General features: G+C 38.8%; 1 protein-coding gene across 1 annotated transcript in view; it reads left to right on the top strand.

Moving 5' to 3' along the window:
• LOC127421993 (glucose 1,6-bisphosphate synthase-like) overlaps positions 1-20,961 on the top strand; it is a 56,144-nt gene that overhangs the window by 30,917 nt on the left and 4,266 nt on the right. Inside the window, exons 4-11 of the mRNA XM_051665287.1 lie at positions 2,446-2,530; positions 3,359-3,442; positions 4,156-4,349; positions 4,675-4,864; positions 14,724-14,821; positions 15,009-15,189; positions 15,357-15,450; positions 16,340-16,469. Coding sequence (XP_051521247.1) covers positions 2,446-2,530; positions 3,359-3,442; positions 4,156-4,349; positions 4,675-4,864; positions 14,724-14,821; positions 15,009-15,189; positions 15,357-15,450; positions 16,340-16,469 — 1,056 coding nt within the window. The remainder of the gene's footprint in view (positions 1-2,445; positions 2,531-3,358; positions 3,443-4,155; positions 4,350-4,674; positions 4,865-14,723; positions 14,822-15,008; positions 15,190-15,356; positions 15,451-16,339; positions 16,470-20,961) is intronic.

Genomic DNA, 20,961 nt, shown 5'->3' on the forward strand with positions numbered 1-20,961 from the left:
GGCCACTCTGCCATAAAGCCCAGATCGGTGGAGTGTTGCAGTGATGTTGTCCTTCTGCAAGTTTCTCCCATCTCCACACATGATCTCTGGAGCTCAACCAGAGTGACCATCGGATTCCTTGTCACCTGTCTTACCAAGGCCCTTCTCCCTGATTGCTCAGTTTTGCCGGGCGGCCAGCTCTAGGTAGAGTCCTGGTTGTTTCAAACTTCCATTTAAGATTTATGGAAGCCACTGTGCTCTTGGGAACCTTCAATGCAGCCAGCATTTTTTGGTTACCTTCCCCAGATCTGCGCCTCGACACAATCCAGTCTCTGAGCTCTGCAGGCAGTTCCTTTCACCTTATGGTTTGGTTTTTACTCTGATATGCATTTTCAGCCTTATATAGACAGGAGTGTGCCTTTCCAAATTGTCAATGTCCAATCAATTGACTTTGCCACAGGTGGACTCCAATCAAAGTGTAGAAACATCTCAAAGATGATTCAGAGAAATGGGATGCACCTGAGGTAAATTTCAAATGTCATAGCAAAGTGTCTGAATACTTGGGTCAGTGTGATATTTCAGTTTTTTATTTTTAATAAATTTGCAAAGTTATCAAAAATCTGGTTTTTGCTTTGTCATTATGGGGTATGGAGTGTTGATTAAATGATTTTTTATTTAATTTTTTCAAATCAAAGCATTTAGCATAAGGCTGCAACATAATAAAATGTGAAAATGAAGGGGTCCGAATCCTTTCTGAATGCACTGTAAGTAGTGCGATGGCTTATGTACATAATATGTATTTTCTTCTTTGTGAATTATGAATTGAAGCGATTTCATCCTCCGCTCCGCAGTCGGTCTGAAACATTTCATACACAGTATTCTCATCAAATACTCTTACACTTGCTAAATAGCAGGGATTTTATGATAATCTCATATAATCTTATAAGTAAATATATTTATATTAATAAATGCAATATTATATTAAAAACATAACATTTCATTATTTAGTAAAAGCCATACGGTAAGTAAGTGCATTTGGTGCAATTACCACATGCAAAAGCCTCTTTTTGGATGGGTGTGTCCAACATATTTGCAAAAGTTGCTATTTGCACAGTTTTCTTAGTAAATCACACGCAATACGCCCATGACGCGCGCACACAATTTTAAAGATTGCACAAGCAAATTAGTACTTGTTATTTGGGATCTTAGTAAATCAGGGTCTTAGACAGTAATGCTGGATGGGTAGACTACAGTACTAGAAGTCTATTTTTGCCAGTAACATTCACTGCAAAATGAATCCACAAAAGCTGTATGTCTGTTCTGGGATAAGAGGGAAATGTAGAGAAAACATTTCTGGCTTCCTGTATGGAACAATAGTGCACATGCTGAGCCCATTCTCAATTTATGCATCGAGAGAACATTTCTAGAGTCAGTAGAACAACAGCGTCATTCTGTGTAAACTCTACCAGAGGTCTCAATGTTGTTTTTGTATTGGTGAAAGAAATGCATAAATGATGATGATGTAAACATAAATATTAAAAACCATGGATCAATACTGAGTAATTCATTGTTTTGTTGGGGGAATCAAAAATGACAATTTTCACCTATGATTAGGAGCAAAACTACGGAATATAAAAAATAACCTTAGAAATGTGATATCATCATTATTTTTTTAAACAGAGATAGCTAGGTCTATTACTTAAATCAAATGACTTCAGCACTTGGTGCTTTAAATGTCGATGGGATGAGTCCCAAAATGAAAAAAGTTGGAGTGCCTGTTACACCAGAAGCATTGAAGATAACTTTTTCCTTTTAAATTCTGGTTTCTATGGTTATTATTTTTACCTGAAGTTTTGCCCAAATCACAGGTGAAATTTGTCCTTTTGTCACGTCAAAAAAAACAAAACACCATTACTCAAATATTAATCCATGGCATTGAATATTTGGGGTTTCATTATCATTTAGGTTTATCTTCAAAAAAGGTATGAACAAAATTAAAAATTTCAGCCATTTTTTACATTTTATTGATTTGGCATGCATAATATTTACAGGATTTTGGCATGTCTTTGCTGCTGTAAAATGACCATGTTGACAGTAGTGAAAGTCAAGTAAAAGTTAAAAAAAAATCACAAGAAGCATGCAAAACCCAAAAATGAATACAGGTTTGTGACTAGAAAAGTGTATCTCATGAAAACACCGCAAAGTCAGTACACTGTTGCTCCCAAACACAGTTCAGCAGACTGTCATCAGAAAGTCGAGCTCAAAACTTAATGCTCAATGTCACGTTTGAGAGTAAAAGGTTTTTTTGGAAGCAACAGTGTGCTGACTTTGTTTTGATCTTTTGATCTTACAAAATTGAGTTAAAATATTATATAAAAGATCTGTACCAATAGTATTTTTTTTTATATGTGAAATATTGCAGCAGTGTGAGCAGTATTTAATTTGGTCTTTGTTCTTTATCTGCAGACTTGCAAGGTTGACTGCAGCTGTTTTTCTTTGTAAAGATATTCCTGTCTATCTATTCTCTACATATGTGCCTACCCCATTTGTGGTAAGACAGTGTTATTTATAGTTGTCTATAAACATTATGTCTGGGATAATTTACTGTTTGCCAGTCATTATTGCAAAATAAACCTAGACAGGATGATCAGGACATTAAAAGTAAGCAAAGGGGTCTTAAATAATTCCTGAAGGGGTTTGTTTTGCAATAATGACTGGTTAACTTCACATTATCTTGCTTATTATGGGGTTGTTTACCAAATAAATGAGTAAATACATGAACATATTAATTTCAGTTGTTTTATTTTTTCACTTCTAGATCTTAATACTTCCACAAAAAATAGTTTAGGCATACCGATCCATCTACCCTATTTAAGCAAAAGTTCTATGTATGTTCATCTATCTTAATTGTTTTGAAAAAGTTTTATGTAAACTTAATACTTAAGTTCCAAAGTAATTTTTACTACAGTCGGTAGCTAGCCGCTTTAAGTGGCAATATGATGCAAATGATCTTTTTCTGACTTTAACTGATATTTAAAGAGAGCAACTGTAGAGTGACAAAAGAGACTAGAAGCACTAGTATGTAAGAAATTGGTTTCCTGGGACAATGATCAATTAAACAGTTAGTGTTCATTATATGTATACTTTGACAGACCAATCAGAATCAATATTCCAGGGAGCAGTGTATTTAAATTAAATCAATTTATGTACACTTTCCGTAGTTATTGCATTCCATGTGCATTTAAATTACAGTAGAAGAACTAAAACACCCTAACGTTATTTTGTCTGGCTTGGGAATGTTACATGAAATGATGATGATGAGCTATAATAAATAAAGTGAATAGTGGTAGATGTTATCTTGAACCTTGTGATCCTCCAGCCGTACGCTGTGATGAAATATGGAGCTGCAGCTGGAGTCATGATCACTGCTTCTCATAACAGAAAAGAGGACAATGGATATAAGGTAAGTATTTGCTCCTCCAGTATTTGTTGTGAATAAGTTTATAGGATAGCAAGTGCTAAAGGCCAAATCACAGTCATACTGATATTTAGTACAACAGCACTGTTGCTTGTGTGAATTGCTTTTGTACAAAAATACTGTTAAAAAAAAAGTTAATATTGAGTTAAAAATTGGCCTGTTATTTTTAAATTTGTGCTCTGCTAACAAGAATAGTTCCAAAAGAAGCCAAAAGCAGGATTAATCATTGCATATTGATGGAAAACACACTGACCAACAGCCTGTCTGGAATGCCACAAACACAGACAAGCAGAGTGATACAAACAGTGAAACATCCCAATGCTGTTATACTAAATATCAGCACTCTTAAAATGTTGTTCACTTTTCAGTGTCCATTGGGTCATTGAGTCCCACTTGTCCTCAGGACAGCACTGCAGTGTTGATGCACTTTGATCTTTTGCTTTTTCTTGTTTTCCATTTCGTTTTTTTTAGTAGTTGTTGTTTTTTTTCTTCTTTATCTTACAATATCTTGGTATCAAAGATGTTGCCAGCCCCTGGTTTTGGGTAGTTTGTTGTTGTACCTTGAGGACGTCCTTAAATACAAAAAATATTTTGAGATTGATACTGTTCTTAACTGTGAATACCTTCAGATGGGCTCTTGTAAAAGAAAAAAATGGAGTATCCAAATTGTCTGAATCAACCTTGTTGTTTTTCTGCAGGTTTACTGGCACAGTGGTGCGCAGATCTCCTCGCCACATGATAAGGAGATCTTGTGTTGCATTGAGGAGAGTACTGAGCCCTGGGTTGAGTCCTGGAATGAGGACCTAGTTAAAAGCAGCTCACTAAGTAGAGACCCTCTAGAGGATGTCTGCCGCTGGTACATGGAAGAGCTGAGCACTGTCTGCTTCCATAGGTGCAATCTTTTACCTGTACAACAACAGTGATGTTAGTCTTTTACAGCTGAATATTAGGGTGTTTTAAGCTTTTTAAAATAATTGTGGTGCACTACCATTTTCCACAGCCTATACTCTGTACTTATGTATGACTTGATAGCGAGTAACAACACTGACTTACACAAACGTCCAAACATAATTTGTAATACCTAGGTCATTTTTGTTTGACCAAAGGGAGCTATATTAATTTTCGATTATATGTTGTAACATGTTAAGGGTAGTTGGATTTTGAACAGAACTGTCTTTTTAAAGAAATTCACAAGTCTCAAATTTTTGTCATTGCAGAGAACTTAACGCAAAGTCTCCACTGAAGTTTGTCCATTCATCTTTCCATGGTGTTGGTCACAACTATGTCCAGAGAGCTTTTCAGCAATTTGGCTTCCCACCTCCTATCCCTGTTCCAGAGCAGAAAGATCCCGATCCAGATTTTTCCACTGTCAGTTGTCCTAATCCAGAGGAAGGAGTATCAGTCTTAGTAAGAGAACTTTTCACATTTTTCATATCCGTGGAATACCTCACAGACTTTTAATGTTTACATCACTTTGAATTAGAATAAAATGTATTGAATTAAAATAAAAAATGCGAAATTCGGTCGCACTTTATTTTAGTGTTACATGTTACTGTGTATTTACATTAATTACTGAGTAATCTAATTAACTACATGTATTATGTAATTTTGTTTGTAGAGCTGCTTGTACTTCTTATTGTTGTTATTACTATAGTTATTAAAAATAGTGAAATGTGTGTAACACGGCCACTGTAAAAAAAAAGTGTTACCAAAAATAATTATACAATAAAAATAATTTATTTGGGGCTATCAGTTTAGTATTTTAAATGTGCAATTTAAGAAGTCCCATGTTTTTATGACAAAACACTAATCATGGCTGACCCTTTGACTATGGCACAGTGAAAAGAATATTGAATAATAATAATAATAATTAGTATAGCTGCAAGCAGCAATTATGGGGCCAAGCACCCAAAATGGCGAGCACTGCACAGCATTAACCACAACCCAAAGGTCACATATGACAAAAAGTGCAAACACACAACATTAGATTGGATTTGAGCATACAACTTTATCAGCCATACTGTCCCTCTGCCACATTGAATTTTATTAAAAAGTATTATATATTTTAAAAGCATTGTCAGATTTAAAAGAAAATTTGAATGCATCATAAACATCATGTCCTGAGGCTCAAAGAGCTAGCATGGTTAACATTGCCCCCAGACGGATTTAAACCCACAACTTTCCGTTCCACAGTTCAGTGTGCTATCCACTGCACCACACAGCCACAACATTGCCAGTCAACAAAGGGACATACCAAGCTTAATGGAATCACAGCAGAGCACAGCTTTTACCATGATCAACTATATATATTCATGTAAATTTTCAACAAAGATGCAAATCAACATTTGATTGGGAAAAACCCAGCCTCCATTCAGTAAGCACAACACAAAAATCACCAGAACTACACACAATTCTAATGCATGACTTGCTGAGGTGGGTATCGATCCGGGAACCATCTGTTTGACATTTCATGCCTTTAACCACTACTCCACTCAGCCGCAAAAACGTTTGTTGCGGAAATGGAAATTCATTTGACCATACCATTTGGGGGCACTGATGGATTCAGAAAAGCTGTAGAATTTTATTCTAGCCTATACCGTTCCGGAGATATTTGCAAAATATTTGTCACAAAATTTTATATACCGCTTTGTGTAGATATCCTACTTGCGTAAATAAGTTTCATGACCGTCGGCCATTCCCAACATGCCATATTTGTTGATTTGACGAGACAACTTTTTAAGAATATGTTAGCATTTGAACCAAAGATGATGCATATTTAATTTGAACTTTGTCACTCAAACGGCTTCAAAGTTACGATAGTTTTTTTTAGTTGTAGCGCCCCCTAGTGGTGCATTGTTCAAAACTTTGCATACATCTTCAAAATGTCCTCCTGACTAATTATACCAAGTTTGGTTACGTTTCGAGTTTGCGTTGAGTAGATATTGATCAGTTACTCAAATTGCATTCCACCAAAGGAACTGTTTCACTAATATCTTTGGAACGATTTAACTTATCGAAATTCTTTGAACAACTTTTGTCAGGGGGGTCTGTAGATGATGTATACCAAATTCCATGCCAATCGGACAAACGGTCTAAGAGGAGTTTGAAAAAATAGGTTTTTCAAAAAACTCAAAATGGCAGAAAAAATTTATAGACTGAAATGAAATTGGAGAATTTGTAGGGCCTGACCCAAGGAATCAGAATCAGAAAAAAAAAAAAAATGAATTTGAGAAAATTTTAGAATTTTGATTTTAGCCCTCGCAGTTGTGGAGATATGAGCCAAAATGTAAAAGTGCTTATTATAGTGCCACCTAGAGTCAGATGGGTGTGAGTGTATGCGTCTGAGTAGCGGTCAGGATTTGGGACCATCCTGCCAAGTTTGGTGTCTCTAGGACTTAAGGTCTTTGCTGCCCATTCACTTTTAGGGCAGAAAAAACAAAAAATAATAAGAAAATCCTAACGGATGCAATAGGGTTCCAGCATCTTAGGTGCTTGGCCCCTAAATATAGCTGCAAGCAGCAATTGCAGGTCCAAGCGCTCCAATGTATGGCATGTACGAAAGTGTCATTGGACATCACTGATTATGACTATGAAAAGCAGCAAAAAAAACCATAAGTAGAATTGCTAAAATTTAAATACAATTAATTATAAATTGACCAATAGGTGGCACAGTCACCAAGTTTGCTTGGTGGGGTCAAGGTGTGGTCATTATTACACACTCAAAGTTTCATGAAAATACGGCAAAGCATTGCAGAGGGACTCAGATGCTTTTTGGCGACTTGCCATCAAATACATTGGGGTGGTATTCGAACACCATTTTGTCTATCGAAAAACGTTTCATAACTATTTGTTGTGAGTATCCCTAGATGATACACGACAAATTTCATGCAAATCGGACTAGCAGCCTAGGAGGAGTTCGAAAAAGTATGTTTTCAATGAAATTCAAAATGGCGGAGAGGAAGTTTGGCCGACTATGGCAACTTTGGTATCCGCGTATTCGGCATGACTGAAGGAATCTTTAGAGACCAGTGACAGGACAATAGGCCAAAATAATAAAACGTTATAATAATTTTTATACATTTCATTTTAACTTTTGACCACAAGGTGGCGCTGGCACAAAAATGTAGAGGTACGCTCAGGGCATAGTGCCGATGACGCATACTGAGTTTCATAAATGTAAGCCAAGGCGTTTTTAAAATACAGCATTTTACAACAACTCAAAATGGCCGACATAGGAAAATTGGGTATCATTCAACTCCGTATGCCCCAAGGAATCTAAAGAGACCAGCTTCATAATTTTAGGTCAAACTATTCAGAAGTTATAAGCAAAAATGGCTATTTTTCGTATTTCCTGACCACTTGGTGGCACTGTCCTGAAACTGTGCAGGTATCCTCAAGTTATTATGGCTATGACATATACCAAGTTTGGTGTCAGTACACCCAAGCGAGGTGAAGATACAGCCTCTTGACCATTTTGGCATGCTCTCCGCCATATTCGTTGAAGCATTATTTGAGAACGGTTTGGTCTATCAAAAATCATTAATAACTTCTTTCCCCAGTGTCCCTAGATGATACACAACAAATTTCATGCAAATCGGAGTTACGGTCTAGGACTTTGAAAAAGTAGGTTTTTCTGAAAATTCAAAATGCTGGAAAATCTAGTCAGACAGAAATTGAAACCTTGGTGAAATATTGGTGTGCGTTCGACTCTGCATGAGCTAAGGAATCAGAGGAAAAAAATATTTTGATTCTAGTCCTTATGGTTCAAAGGTTATGAGCATATACATAAGTGCAACTTTGAACAGTTGGTGATGCTAGAACGTTGGAATTAGGACCCCAAATTTGGGTCAATCACAGTTCAGAGTGTCCTATGTTCATAAGTTTCCAATGTACGGTTCTATGGGCTGCCATAGACTTCAGTGGCGGAATAATAATAATAAGAAAACTAACGAATACAATAGGGTGCCTACGCACTTTCAGTGCTTGCCCCTAAAAATAGTACTAATGGATACAATAGGGGCTACAGCACTGTCTGTGCTTGGCCCCTAATTAATGAAAAGAAATTAATGATTACTATCAGAGTTAACAGAAAATAGAAATTCTGTCATTATTTACTCGCCCTTATGGCGCTCCAAAACCGTATGACATTCTTTTCTCTGTAAAGAACAAAATATGAATTAAAAAAAAAAAAGTCTTTACAGGGTTTAGTTGCCATAATGTAAGTGAATAGTGATTTCAATCTGTAAAGCTCGGAAAAGGAGAAGAAACACCATAAAATTGATACAGCTCTTTAACTATATTCCCAGTATTCTAAAGTAATACAGTGTGCGATGAACAGAACACATTTTAAGTAATTTACTGTCAAATCAAATCATTAATAAAGCACTTAAAGGAATAGTTCACCCAAAAAGGTAATTATAATAATGTTCATTTACTTATCTTTATGCTATCTCAAATGACTTACTTTCTTTTGCATAACACAAACAAAGACACTTTAATAGAGACACGATGTAAATACAGGTGCATCTCAATAAATTAGAATGTCGTGGAAAAGTTCATTTATTTCAGTAATTCAACTCAAATTGTGAAACTCGTGTATTAAATAAATTCAATGCACACAGACTGAAGTAGTTTAAGTCTTTGGTTCTTTTAATTGTGATGATTTTGGCTCACATTTAACAAAAACCCACCAATTCACTATCTCAACAAATTAGAATATGGTGACATGCCAATCAGCTAATCAACTCAAAACACCTGCAAAGATTTCCTGAGCCTTCAAAATGGTCTCTCAGTTTGGTTCACTAGGCTACACAATCATGGGGAAGACTGCTGATCTGACAGTTGTCCAGAAGACAATCATTGACACCCTTCACAAGGAGGGTAAGCCACAAACATTCATTGCCAAAGAAGCTGGCTGTTCACAGAGTGCTGTATCCAAGCATGTTAACAGAAAGTTGAGTGGAAGGAAAAAGTGTGGAAGAAAAAGACGCACAACCAACCGAGAGAACCGCAGCCTTATGAGGATTGTCAAGCAAAATCGATTCAAGAATTTGGGTGAACTTCACAAGGAATGGACTGAGGCTGGGGTCAAGGCATCAAGAGCCACCACACACAGACGTGTCAAGGAATTTGGCTATAGTTGTCGTATTCCTCTTGTTAAGCCACTCCTGAACCACAGACAACGTCAGAGGCGTCTTACCTGGGCTAAGGAGAAGAAGAACTGGACTGTTGCCCAGTGGTCCAAAGTCCTCTTTTCAGATGAGAGCAAGTTTTGTATTTCATTTGGAAACCAAGGTCCTAGAGTCTGGAGGAAGGGTGGAGAAGCTCATAGCCCAAGTTGCTTGAAGTCCAGTGTTAAGTTTCCACAGTCTGTGATGATTTGGGGTGCAATGTCATCTGCTGGTGTTGGTCACTGCACCCGTTTACCAAGAAATTTTGGAGCACTTCATGCTTCCTTCTGCTGACCAGCTTTTTAAAGATGCTGATTTCATTTTCCAGCAGGATTTGGCACCTGCCCACACTGCCAAAAGCACCAAAAGTTGGTTAAATGACCATGGTGTTGGTGTGCTTGGCTGGCCAGCAAACTCACCAGACCTGAACCCCATGAGAATCTATGGGGTATTGTCAAGAGGAAAATGAGAAACAAGAGACCAAAAAATGCAGATGAGCTGAAGGCCACTGTCAAAGAAACCTGGGCTTCCATACCACCTCGGCAGTGCCACAAACTGATCACCTCCATGCCACGCCGAATTGAGGCAGTAATTAAAGCAAAAGGAGCCCCTACCAAGTATTGAGTACATATACAGTAAATGAACATACTTTCCAGAAGGCCAACAATTCACTAAAAATGGTTTTTTTTATTGGTCTTATGATGTATTCTAATTTTTTGAGATAGTGAATTGGTGGGTTTTTGTTAAATGTGAGCCAAAATCATCACAAATAAAAGAACCAAAGACTTAAACTACTTCAGTCTGTGTGCATTGAATTTATTTAATACACAAGTTTCACAATTTGAGTTGAATTACTGAAATAATTGAACTTTTCCATGACATTCTAATTTATTGAGATGCACCTGTATATCCATACAATGCAAATCAGTGGGGTCCTAACTTTGAAGCTCCAAAAAGAACATAAAGGCATCATAAAGGTAATCCAAACGATTTGAGTGGATTAATTCAAAATAGTCTTTTGAAGCATTTCTCCCCCAAAAGGTTTTGGGAGAGCAACAGACCAAACTGACTCCTTTTTTAACTATAAATCTTAACATTGCACTTTTCTTGGCGCAGTCATGGAAGAAGCTCTGCGCATGAGTTAAGCGTGAGGAAGTGTAATCGAGCTCAATATCTTATAGTGAAAAAGGAGTTACATTTTGGTCTTTTTTTTCACCCACAATTGTACTGCTTCAGAAGACATGGATAAAACCACTCAAGTCATAAAGAATACCTTTATGCTGCCTTTATCAAATCAAATCACTTTGTCACTCAACATATACACAAGTGCAACTGTGGGTGAAAGTCTTGGGTGCAGTTCCAAGCAACATAGCAGTCATGACAGTGATGAGACATATATTTATATTTATGCATTTGGCAGACGCTTTTATCCAAAGCGACTTACAGTGCCCTTATTACAGGGACAATCCCCCTGGAGCAACCTGGAGTTAAGTGCCTTGCTCAAGGACACAATGGGGGTGGCTGTGGGGATTGAACCAACAACCTTCTGCTTACCTGTTCAGAACTTTAGTCCACTACGCCACCACCACTCCATATAACAATTTACAATAAACTTCAGATTTACACAACACAATTTACTAAACTAATATACACATAATAACACAACACAATATACAAATAATAATATACAATGTACAGTATACAATACACACAATATAGAATGCACAGTATACAATAAAAATAATATAAACTCTCCTCTTATAGAAACCTCCTCTCACTTTCAACTACTTTTATTTTCAGCAAACTTAATGAGTAAATATTTGTATGAACATAAAAAGATTCAACAACTAAGACATAAACTGAACAAGTTTCACAGACCTGTAACTAACAGAAATGGAATAATGTGTCCCTGAACAAAGGCGGGGTCAAAATCAAAAGTAACAGTCAGTATCTGGTGTGGCCACCAGCTACATTAAGTTCTGCAGTGCATCTCCTCCTCATGGACTGCACCAGATTAGCCAGTTCTTGCTGTGAGATGTTACCCCACTCTTCCACCAAGGCACTTGCAAGTTCCTGGACATTTCTTGGGGGAATGGCCCTAGCCCTCACCCTCCGATCCAACAGGTCCCTGACGTGCTCAATGGGATTGAGATCTGGGCTCTTCGCTGGCCATGACAGAACACTGACTTTCCTGTCTTGCAGGAAATCATGCACAGAATGAGCAGTATGGCTGGTGGCATTGTCATGCTGGAGGGTCATGTCAGGATGAGCCTGCAGGAAGGGTACCACATGAGGGAGGAGGATGCGTTGGGATTGCCTGCAATGACAACAAGCTCAATCCGATGAGGCTGTGACACACCGCCCCAGACCATGATGGACCCTCCACCTCCAAATCGATCCCGCTCCAGAGTACAGGCCTCAGTGTAACGCTCATTCCTTCGACGATAAACACGAGTCCAACCATCATATCTGGTGAGACAAAACCACAACTCATCAGTGAAGAGCACTTTTTGCCAGTCCTGTCTGGTCCAGCGTAGGTGGGTTTGTGCCCATAGGCGACGTTGTTGCTGGTGATGTCTGGTAAGGACCTGCCTTACAACAGGCCTACAAGCCCTCAGTCCAGCCTCTCTCAGCCTATTGCGCACAGTCTGAGCACTAATGGAGGGATTGTGCGTTCTTGGTGTAACTTGGGCAGTTGTTGTTGCCATGCTGTACCTGTCCCGCAGGTGTGATATTCGGATGTACCGATCCTGTGCAGGTGTTGTCTCACGTGGTCTGCCACTACGAGGACGTTCAGCTGTCCTTCCTGTCTCCCTGTAGCACTGTCTTGGGCGTCTCACAGTACGGACATTGCAATTTACTGCCCTGGCCACATTTGCAGTCCTCATGCCTCCATGCAGCATGCCTAAGGCACGTTCACGCAGATGAGCAGGGACCCTGGGCAACTTTCTTTTGTCCTTAGTGTCCTAAGTTTTTATAACTATGACCTTAATTGCCTACCGTCTGTAAGCTGTTAGTGTCTTAACGACTGTTCCACAGGTGCATGTTCATTAATTGTTTATGGTTCATTAAACAAAACATTGTTTAAACCCTTTACAGTAAAGATCTGTAAAGTTATTTGTATTTTTACAAAATTATCTTTAAAATACAGTGTCCTGAAAAAGGGACGTTTCTTTTTTTGCTGAGTTTATATAAATGTGCAGTAAGTTTGTATAGTGGTTGTATTGACATTCAGGCTGCCGGTTGATAGTCAGTTGCCAGTGTGTTGTTAAGGGAAATATAATTGATGACAGTCCAGTGTGAGATTAATAAAGTGCAGTGCTGAAATATGTTGATCGTGAGAGATCAAGAGTTCAAAAGTCTAACTGCTTGGGGGAAGAAGCTGTCATGAAGTCTGCTGGTGCGGGTCCTGATGCTGTGATACCGTCTGCCTGATGGTAGCAATGAGAGCAGCCCATGGTTCGGGTGGCTGGAGTCTCTGATCCTCCAAGCTTTTTTCACACATTGCCTGGTAAAGATGTCCTGGAGTTAGGGAAGCTCACCTCTGATGTGTCTGGCAGTTTGCACCACCCTTTGCAGGGCTTTGCGGTTGAGGGCGGTGCTGTTGCCGTACCAGGCAGTGATGCAGCCAGTCAGGATGCTCTCTACAGTGCTGGTGAAGAACCGTGTGAGGATGCGGTAGTTCATTCCAAACTTCCTCAGCCGTCTCGGGAAGAAGAGGCGCTGGTGAGCCTTCTTCACAACGGCCTCAGTGTGGACGGACCATGTGAGTTCCTCAGTGATGTGGACACAGAGGAACTTGAAGCTGCTGTCCCTGTCCACTGGTCCTTCATTGATGGTGATGGGGCTGTGTTCTCTCTTTTCTCCTGAAGTCCACTACAAGCTCCTTGGTCTTTCTGACGTTGAGGGAGAGGTTATGCTCATGGCACCAGGGTGTGCACCTCCTCTCTATAGGCTGTTTCATCGTTGTGAGTGATCAGAACTACCACCGTCGTATCATCAGCGAACTTGATGGCATTGGAGCTATGTGTTGCCACACAGTCGTGTGTACAGGGAATACAGGAGTGGGCTGAGAACACAGCCCTGCAGGGCTCCAGTGTTGAGGGTCAGTGGTGAGATGTTACTGCCCATTCTGACCACATGGCATCTGCTTGACAGGAAGTCCAGGATTCAGCTGCACAGTGAGCTGTTCAAGCCCAGAGCCCAGATTTTCGAGTCAAGCTTGGAGGGCACTATGGTGTTGAATGCTGAGCTGTAGTCTACAAACAGCATTCTCACATATGCATTCCTTTTTTCCAAGTGGGAAAGAGCAGTGTGTATTGTAACTGCAATGGCATCATCAGTGGAGCGGTTGCTTCTGTAAGCAAACTGTAGTGGGTCCAGTGAGGCAGGCAGCACAGAGCAGTAACTGTATGAGCTATAACAGTTCAAGGCAGCTACAAGTATTATGCTGTTAAATCTCAGTATAACTTTTCTAAAATGCTTAACTGACCTAACATCACTTCCATCATACATTAGAGTTGTGGGAGGGGGGGGGGGGGGTTATGAAGTGCAATCTGCTCTCACGTTACTATCGATTTGCATTGTGGGATATGGAGCTACCTGAAACATACATCAGTGTAAGCTCGCTCCCTCTGTCAAAATCGAGGGGTTGAGGGTCTGTTAACTGAAACTTCCCTCGCTCACTTAACGAAGTGGAACGGACTTCAAAAATGGTGGCGGGGATTCCCCGAGGTGAAGTGCTTAGGGGAGTTAGTGAATGGATGTTTAAAGTGAAGTGGAACGCAGCCCTGCACATCCGTCAAGCACTTGGAAGTGTAATCGAGCTTGAAATCATGATTTCCAAGGAGGAAGTGAAAAAGTAGTTATATTTTGGTCTGTTCTCACCTAAAACCAACTAGATCGCTTCAGAAGACATTGCTTAAAGCACTAGAGTCTGATGGATTATGTTTATAAACGTGAAAACTGAGAGCTGCTTTAAGTATTTGCTTGCTCAAATGTACCACTCAGACATCTTTCACCAAATGTAGGTTTTAAAGAAAACACCATTTGAGTATTCTGAGTGTCATCATGGTGTTACATTATCTGTGTTCTAGGAGTTGTCCCTTCGTTTAGCTGAGAGAGAAGGGGCCCGTGTTGTGGTGGCCACAGACCCTGATGCTGATCGCCTTGCTGTTGCAGAGCATAATGACAAGTAGGTTATCCTGCCCTCTTCTACTGTACACCCTCAACTACACCTTTCCTTGGATTTTGCATCATATTATGTACATTGTGGCAGTATTCAGATTTTACTGTAAAATGTGTCGTTTCAGTCATAATTGATAGTATTTGTTTTAAGTGTTGAGTGTCATGTATTTAGTGTCCAATGTTTTTATGGGCAGCTGCAGTTGGAAAGTGTTCACAGGAAATGAGTTGGCTGCATTGCTTGGCTGGTGGATGTTGTTTAACTGGAAGGAAGCGCACCCAGACCCAGCAAACACTGAAAGAGTATACATGCTGGCCACCACTGTCTCATCCAAAATACTTAAGGCCTTTGCACGCATAGAGGGCTTCCATTTTGAGGTTAGTACAAGTTGAACTAAGATTACATTTTTTTTATTTATTTATTCTTAAACAGACTGCGATCTAAATAGATGAATGCACAGATTTTACATAAGCAGTGGGTTTCTGTTTTGTTTATTAGTTTTATTCGCTGACATTTGTGTTTTTATTCCTTTACTTCATCTTAGGAAACATTGCCAGGTTTCAAATGGATTGGAAATAGAATCCACGAGTTAACAAAAACAGGAAAGGAGGTCATTTTTTCATTTGAAGAATCCATTGGTAGGTATAGGTTTAAAACCAGACATTAGGGATGGCATAGGGTCAGGATAGTAGACTAGTTGACTTGTCATGCAACAACAGACAAGTTGATTAGGAAGGTTTAATAGTAATTTTATCTATTCTCTTTTTTTTTCTTCTTTTTTTTTATTTTTTTTTTAGCTTTAATATTTTTAGTAGCAGTGCTTTTAAGGGGATGAATTGAGCCTTTCTCTGAGTTCATCCTTTTCAAATCACAGCTGCTACAACCATTAAAGCACTGCTTTATAACAGATACACAGACTTTAACAATACATGTTTAAATAATATATATATATATATATATATATATATATATATATATATATATATATATATATATATATTTGGCCTATGTACATATGGCGATGCTTCCCATTGTTTTTTTTTTTCAGCATCTCACATGTGTTTTTAAGATGTCATGTTAAAAGTAGTTAAGCTTATAAAAACATATCTCGAGTGCCTTGCATTATGTTACAATGTTGCACTCTGTCCTGCTGTTTGAATCCAAGAACGCAACCTATGTGAACGCCCCCTAAAAAAGTGTGCGATCGGAGTGTGGTGGACATGTCGTTCAGACTACCCACTAACATGTCGATTTTGAGAATGCATAGTTTTACACGTCCCTACCAGACATGCATTAAGTTAATTTCTTTTGAAATGGCAGCAGGTTGTTATATTTATTTATAAAACTATATTAAAGGGATAGTTCACCCAAAATTGGAAGCTCTATTAGTGTTCTACGGAAGAATAAAAATGTCATCAAATTATGACAAAAATCTAATTTTGGGGTGAACTATGCCTTATAAAAAGCTTATATCCCCGTCAAGGCCAAATAAGTTTTACTCTATCTTCTCCTTTATTATGATTCCAGGCTTTCTGTGTGGGAACATGGTTCTTGATAAGGATGGAGTCAGTACAGCAGTTGTTGTGGCTGAGATGGCTGCTTATCTACACGCCAAAAACCTTTCCTTGAACCAACAACTATGGAACATCTATGAAATGTGAGCACCAATCTATGTAATATCTTCTTCTTTTGCTACTTTGTTTTTTCAGGCATGTTTACACCAAATATGTAACAAATTTGCAAGACAATCTACCGATGAAAAGTTTATTCACATCGAGACCGAAAAGAATAAAATAGAAAGCAGTTTCATGCCCGTACAGTATGTGGTGCTGTTCTACAAACATAGGCCTATTTATTCTGGTTTACTGCACAGATCTTTCAGCATTCAGCTGTCAATGCATGAGATTAATATATGTAATGCTGTTAAAGCATTACCTAATTTGGCATAACTTTCTTTATATATTTTCGTCGTTTTTGATGCATTTTGAGTGAAATGAGTAAAGAGAGCTGTTGGTGTGGTTGGCGTCAGTATTAACCTTATGGAGCAATAACGCTCCGACCCATTCTGCGTACCTCCACCGCCATCTGTTATGAATCTGACTATGTGTAGAACTGGAATAAAATCATCTGCCGAGGGCCTAGCATGAGCCTCAGCTCTAGCCTGGCTGTTCTGTTGCATCCTCGTTATGAAGCTTAGTTACTCATCGTTTCAACTTCGCTGCATGAACTCTTGACCACGACTTGATACTGCTACTTATAGCATTTGCAGTGCACTTGGAATTGCTTGTCGCCCCCGCTACATTCATCGCTCCACCCACTGCTTCTGCTATTTCATCCATTTGGTCCAACAGACTGTATACTCAGCCACCACCCCGTGTGATGAACACTAATTGTTTAACTGCTATAACCTGCATCTCTCGCACATCTCTCCCTGGCTCTGTTAAACTGTCGCTGACAAAGCTACATTTCTTTGTGACACTCTGTGTGATAAAAAACATGATATGCTGCTACTCACAGAAACATGGCAAACTCCTTCTGATTATTTCTGTTTAAATGTACTCATTCCTCCTGGTTACAGCTACTTATCCAGACCACACCTCTCATCCAGTGCTGTTTTTCGCAGCCACCTAAAAGCAAATGTTATTGATGTACTCGAAGTTAATACCTTTGAATAATTGGCATTCAAATTGTCAGGTCCCTCACTCCTTGTAATTCTTGTTTAATGACCCCCTTAAACCATTATCAAACATTTTTACAGAACTGAAAGAATTGTTGACTCTTGTTTGTGCACTCTCCACTGCTGTAATACTGCTTGGTGATTTTAACATACATATTGACTAATTGTGCTAATGCCCATGAATTCATATCTGTATTGGAATGTTTCAGTTTTGTATAACATCTCAACTTTCCCGTAAACTCACATGGTCACACTTTGGACCTGGTTTGTACCTCTGGCCTAAATGAGGTCTCTGGTTCTATTTTGGGGTTGTCCGATCACTCATTTATTGAATTCAGGTGTAAATGCCACTTTCACTTGTCAAGTCAGAAAACTGCTATATCATTCTGAAATCTTAAGACTATTGATCAGAATTCCGTCAATGCTTCTCTGCAAGACTCCTTACTCTCCAGCATCACTGATCTTACCTGTCCCTCTGAGATTCCCTCTAGTTATAACACAGCCATCTCCAGTGCACTTAACTCTGATGCGCTCATCAAGATTAGACACGTTCCTTCATCTCTCTCCTCCCCATGGTTCAATGCTGATCTCCATGCTCTAAAATCAACCTGTTGTCACCTTGAATGCCTCTACAGGAAAACTGGTCTAACTGTCCATTCCATTGCCTACACTGACCACCTTCAGATGTACAGAGCTGCATTAAACAATGCATGCTCAGCATATTGGTCCTCAGTTATTCACAATTCTGTTAAAAGGCCAAAACCATTATTTCTACTGTTAACAAACTCATAAACCCACCTACCTCTGTTATTACTTGGTCTTCAGATCTTTGCACATATTTCCTGCACTCCTTTAAGATCAAAATTGACTCCATCTATGCATTGTTTCCTTCTATAGTACCTCTGCCTTCTTTCCTTGACCTTCAAACTGATCTTCCTGCCACCACTTTTTCCGACTTCAACCCCACCACCCCATCGGCAAACAAATTTGAACTCTACATACTGCCACCTTGACCCTGCTACTACTTCTGCCCAAACACTCTCTTTCTCTGATATCAACACCTACCTCTCACTTAATTAATAGGAGTTTCTGCACTGGTATGGTACCAGTCCCATTAAAAACTGCTGCTGTAACCCCAGTCCTAAAAAAAAAACCTGGTCTGGACACATCTGAATTCAATAACTACCACCCTATCTCAAACCTCCCCTTCCGTTTCAAATTGCTGGAAAAAGCTCTTGCCTCACAGTTACACTCCCACCTTGCTACCAACAACACCATTTTTGAACTTTTCCAATCTAGCTTCCGTCCTGTACATAGCACCAAGACTGCACTAATTAAAGTAACTAATGACCTGCTAATTGCTGCTGATTCTGGTGAACTCCTAATTCTTGTCCTGTTAGATCTTGACACTCGCATCGCATACTTTTCTCTCGCCTTTCTGTTATTGGTCCTTTTGTGGATTTTGATATCCTAGGTACTATCAACAGGACGGAATTTTGCAATCGAAGTGAACATGATGGATTATAGCACGATAGAAGGTTACTTAAGTAGTGGGGAGATTGACCATTCAAAGCTTTGTAATTAATAAGCAGAATAAGAAACTTGACAGGTAGCCGATGTAGTGACGATAAAATTGGGCTGATATGATCATATTTATTGGTTCTAGTCAACACTCAGCTGCTGCATTTTGTACCAACTGAAACTTATTTATTGAACCTGAAGGACATTCCCCTCCAATAATGCATTACAATCTTGAGTCTTGAGGTCATGAACGCATGAATTTGCTTTTCAGCATTAGAAACCGAGAGCTTGTGTCTTAACTTGGCAATATTTCTGATGTGGAAGAATGCTGTTCTACAAACATTGGAAATGTGATTTTCAAAGGACATATTGCTTTCAAATATAACACCCAAGTTCTTAATTGTAGAAGTGTCCCCTGTCTTTCAGAACTGTACATTGGTGTATATAAGGTGAAAGAGAAAAAAAATATTTGTCTAGTGTTAGCTGGCACCTAGACAAACAATTTTAGACCAAAATTAGAGAGATGTAGCAAACAGAGCATGTATTATAAGCTTTTGAAATTGAACATAAAACAAGGGTCAATTTGACTCTTCAGGACAACATAGGGACTTTTTTTTGTAGCTTTGTATTTAAATGCATGAGAAAAAAAAATGACATTGTAAGCTTCAGATCACCTCTGTGGAGGATGTCATGCAGATTCAGGCCAAAAACTTCTATGTTGATGTAAATGTGTTAAAAATTCAAAAGGACAAATTGGCCCATAATTCCAAGGTAGGGTAAACCTCACTGCTATTTTTAATGCCAGGATAATATAATAAACGCAGTCATATAAATATTAGCCTAAATAATGAACATTAAGACAAAATGCTAGGTATATTATAAAATATGAGGTATTAGCACATTACATAAATGTTTTAAAATGAAAATGTTTTTTCACAGCTTCTGTATTATTTATTTACAGCATAATTGCATTTTGTGCATTAGTATAAGAGCACAGGTATACACTTCGGTGTCTGTGTATTCATTTGCATTTATATTACATGCACATACACCGATCAGCCACAACATTAAAACCACCTGCCAAAACAGCCCCAACCCTCATCTCAGAATAGCATTTTGAGATGCTATTCTTCTCACCTCAATTGTACAGAGTAGTTTTCTGAGTTACAGTAGACTTTTGTCAGTTCAAACCAGTCTGGCCATTCTCTGTTGACCTTTCTCATCAAGGGATTTCTGGTGAGGGGCAGTTCAGCGGATGGAAATGCCTTGTTGATGAGAGAGGTCAACAGAGAATGGCCAGACTGGTTCGAACTGACAAAGTCTGCGGTAACTCAAATAACCGCTCTGTACAATTGCGGTGAGAAGAATAGCATCTCATAATGCAATTCTGAGATGTGGGTTAGCACTGTTTTGGCACAATATTTGGCAGGTGGCTTTAATGTTGTGGCTTATCGGTGTATATTATAGGCTTGTGTTTGTAGTACAAAGTGTTCATTAAATGAAACTCTTTCAATTTAAGTATATAATTTTTGGGTGTGTGAACTCAAAAGCATCTGGACTTCAGTGCAGGTGTTTGTTGTTATTTTGACGGTTGATTAGTGCCACCATCACGCTGGATTTTGCAGCAGCTGGAAACATGACAAAAAGCATTTTATCTCATTGATCAGTCAGTTTTCTTTGCAGTCCGAAAAAAAATAAAATCTGACTACCCTCCAATAAAAAAACTTTTGGATTGTCGGCGGATGATTTGCTGGACCTGGTGTGAACAGCACCATAGGAATCCATTATTCCTATTCAAAAGCTCGTTCGAAATAAACATTTGCACTAAAAATTCGGACATGGTGTAAATAGGCCTTTACTACTTATTATGTACCCTTTAATGTTTTGTTGTTGTTGTTGTTGTTTTTTAAGTTAAACTAATGATAATCATTGTCAAATGTCATAAGTTTAA

This window comes from Myxocyprinus asiaticus, chromosome 31 (genome assembly GCF_019703515.2).
Source record: "Myxocyprinus asiaticus isolate MX2 ecotype Aquarium Trade chromosome 31, UBuf_Myxa_2, whole genome shotgun sequence".
NCBI classification, from domain to species: Eukaryota; Metazoa; Chordata; class Actinopteri; order Cypriniformes; family Catostomidae; genus Myxocyprinus; species Myxocyprinus asiaticus.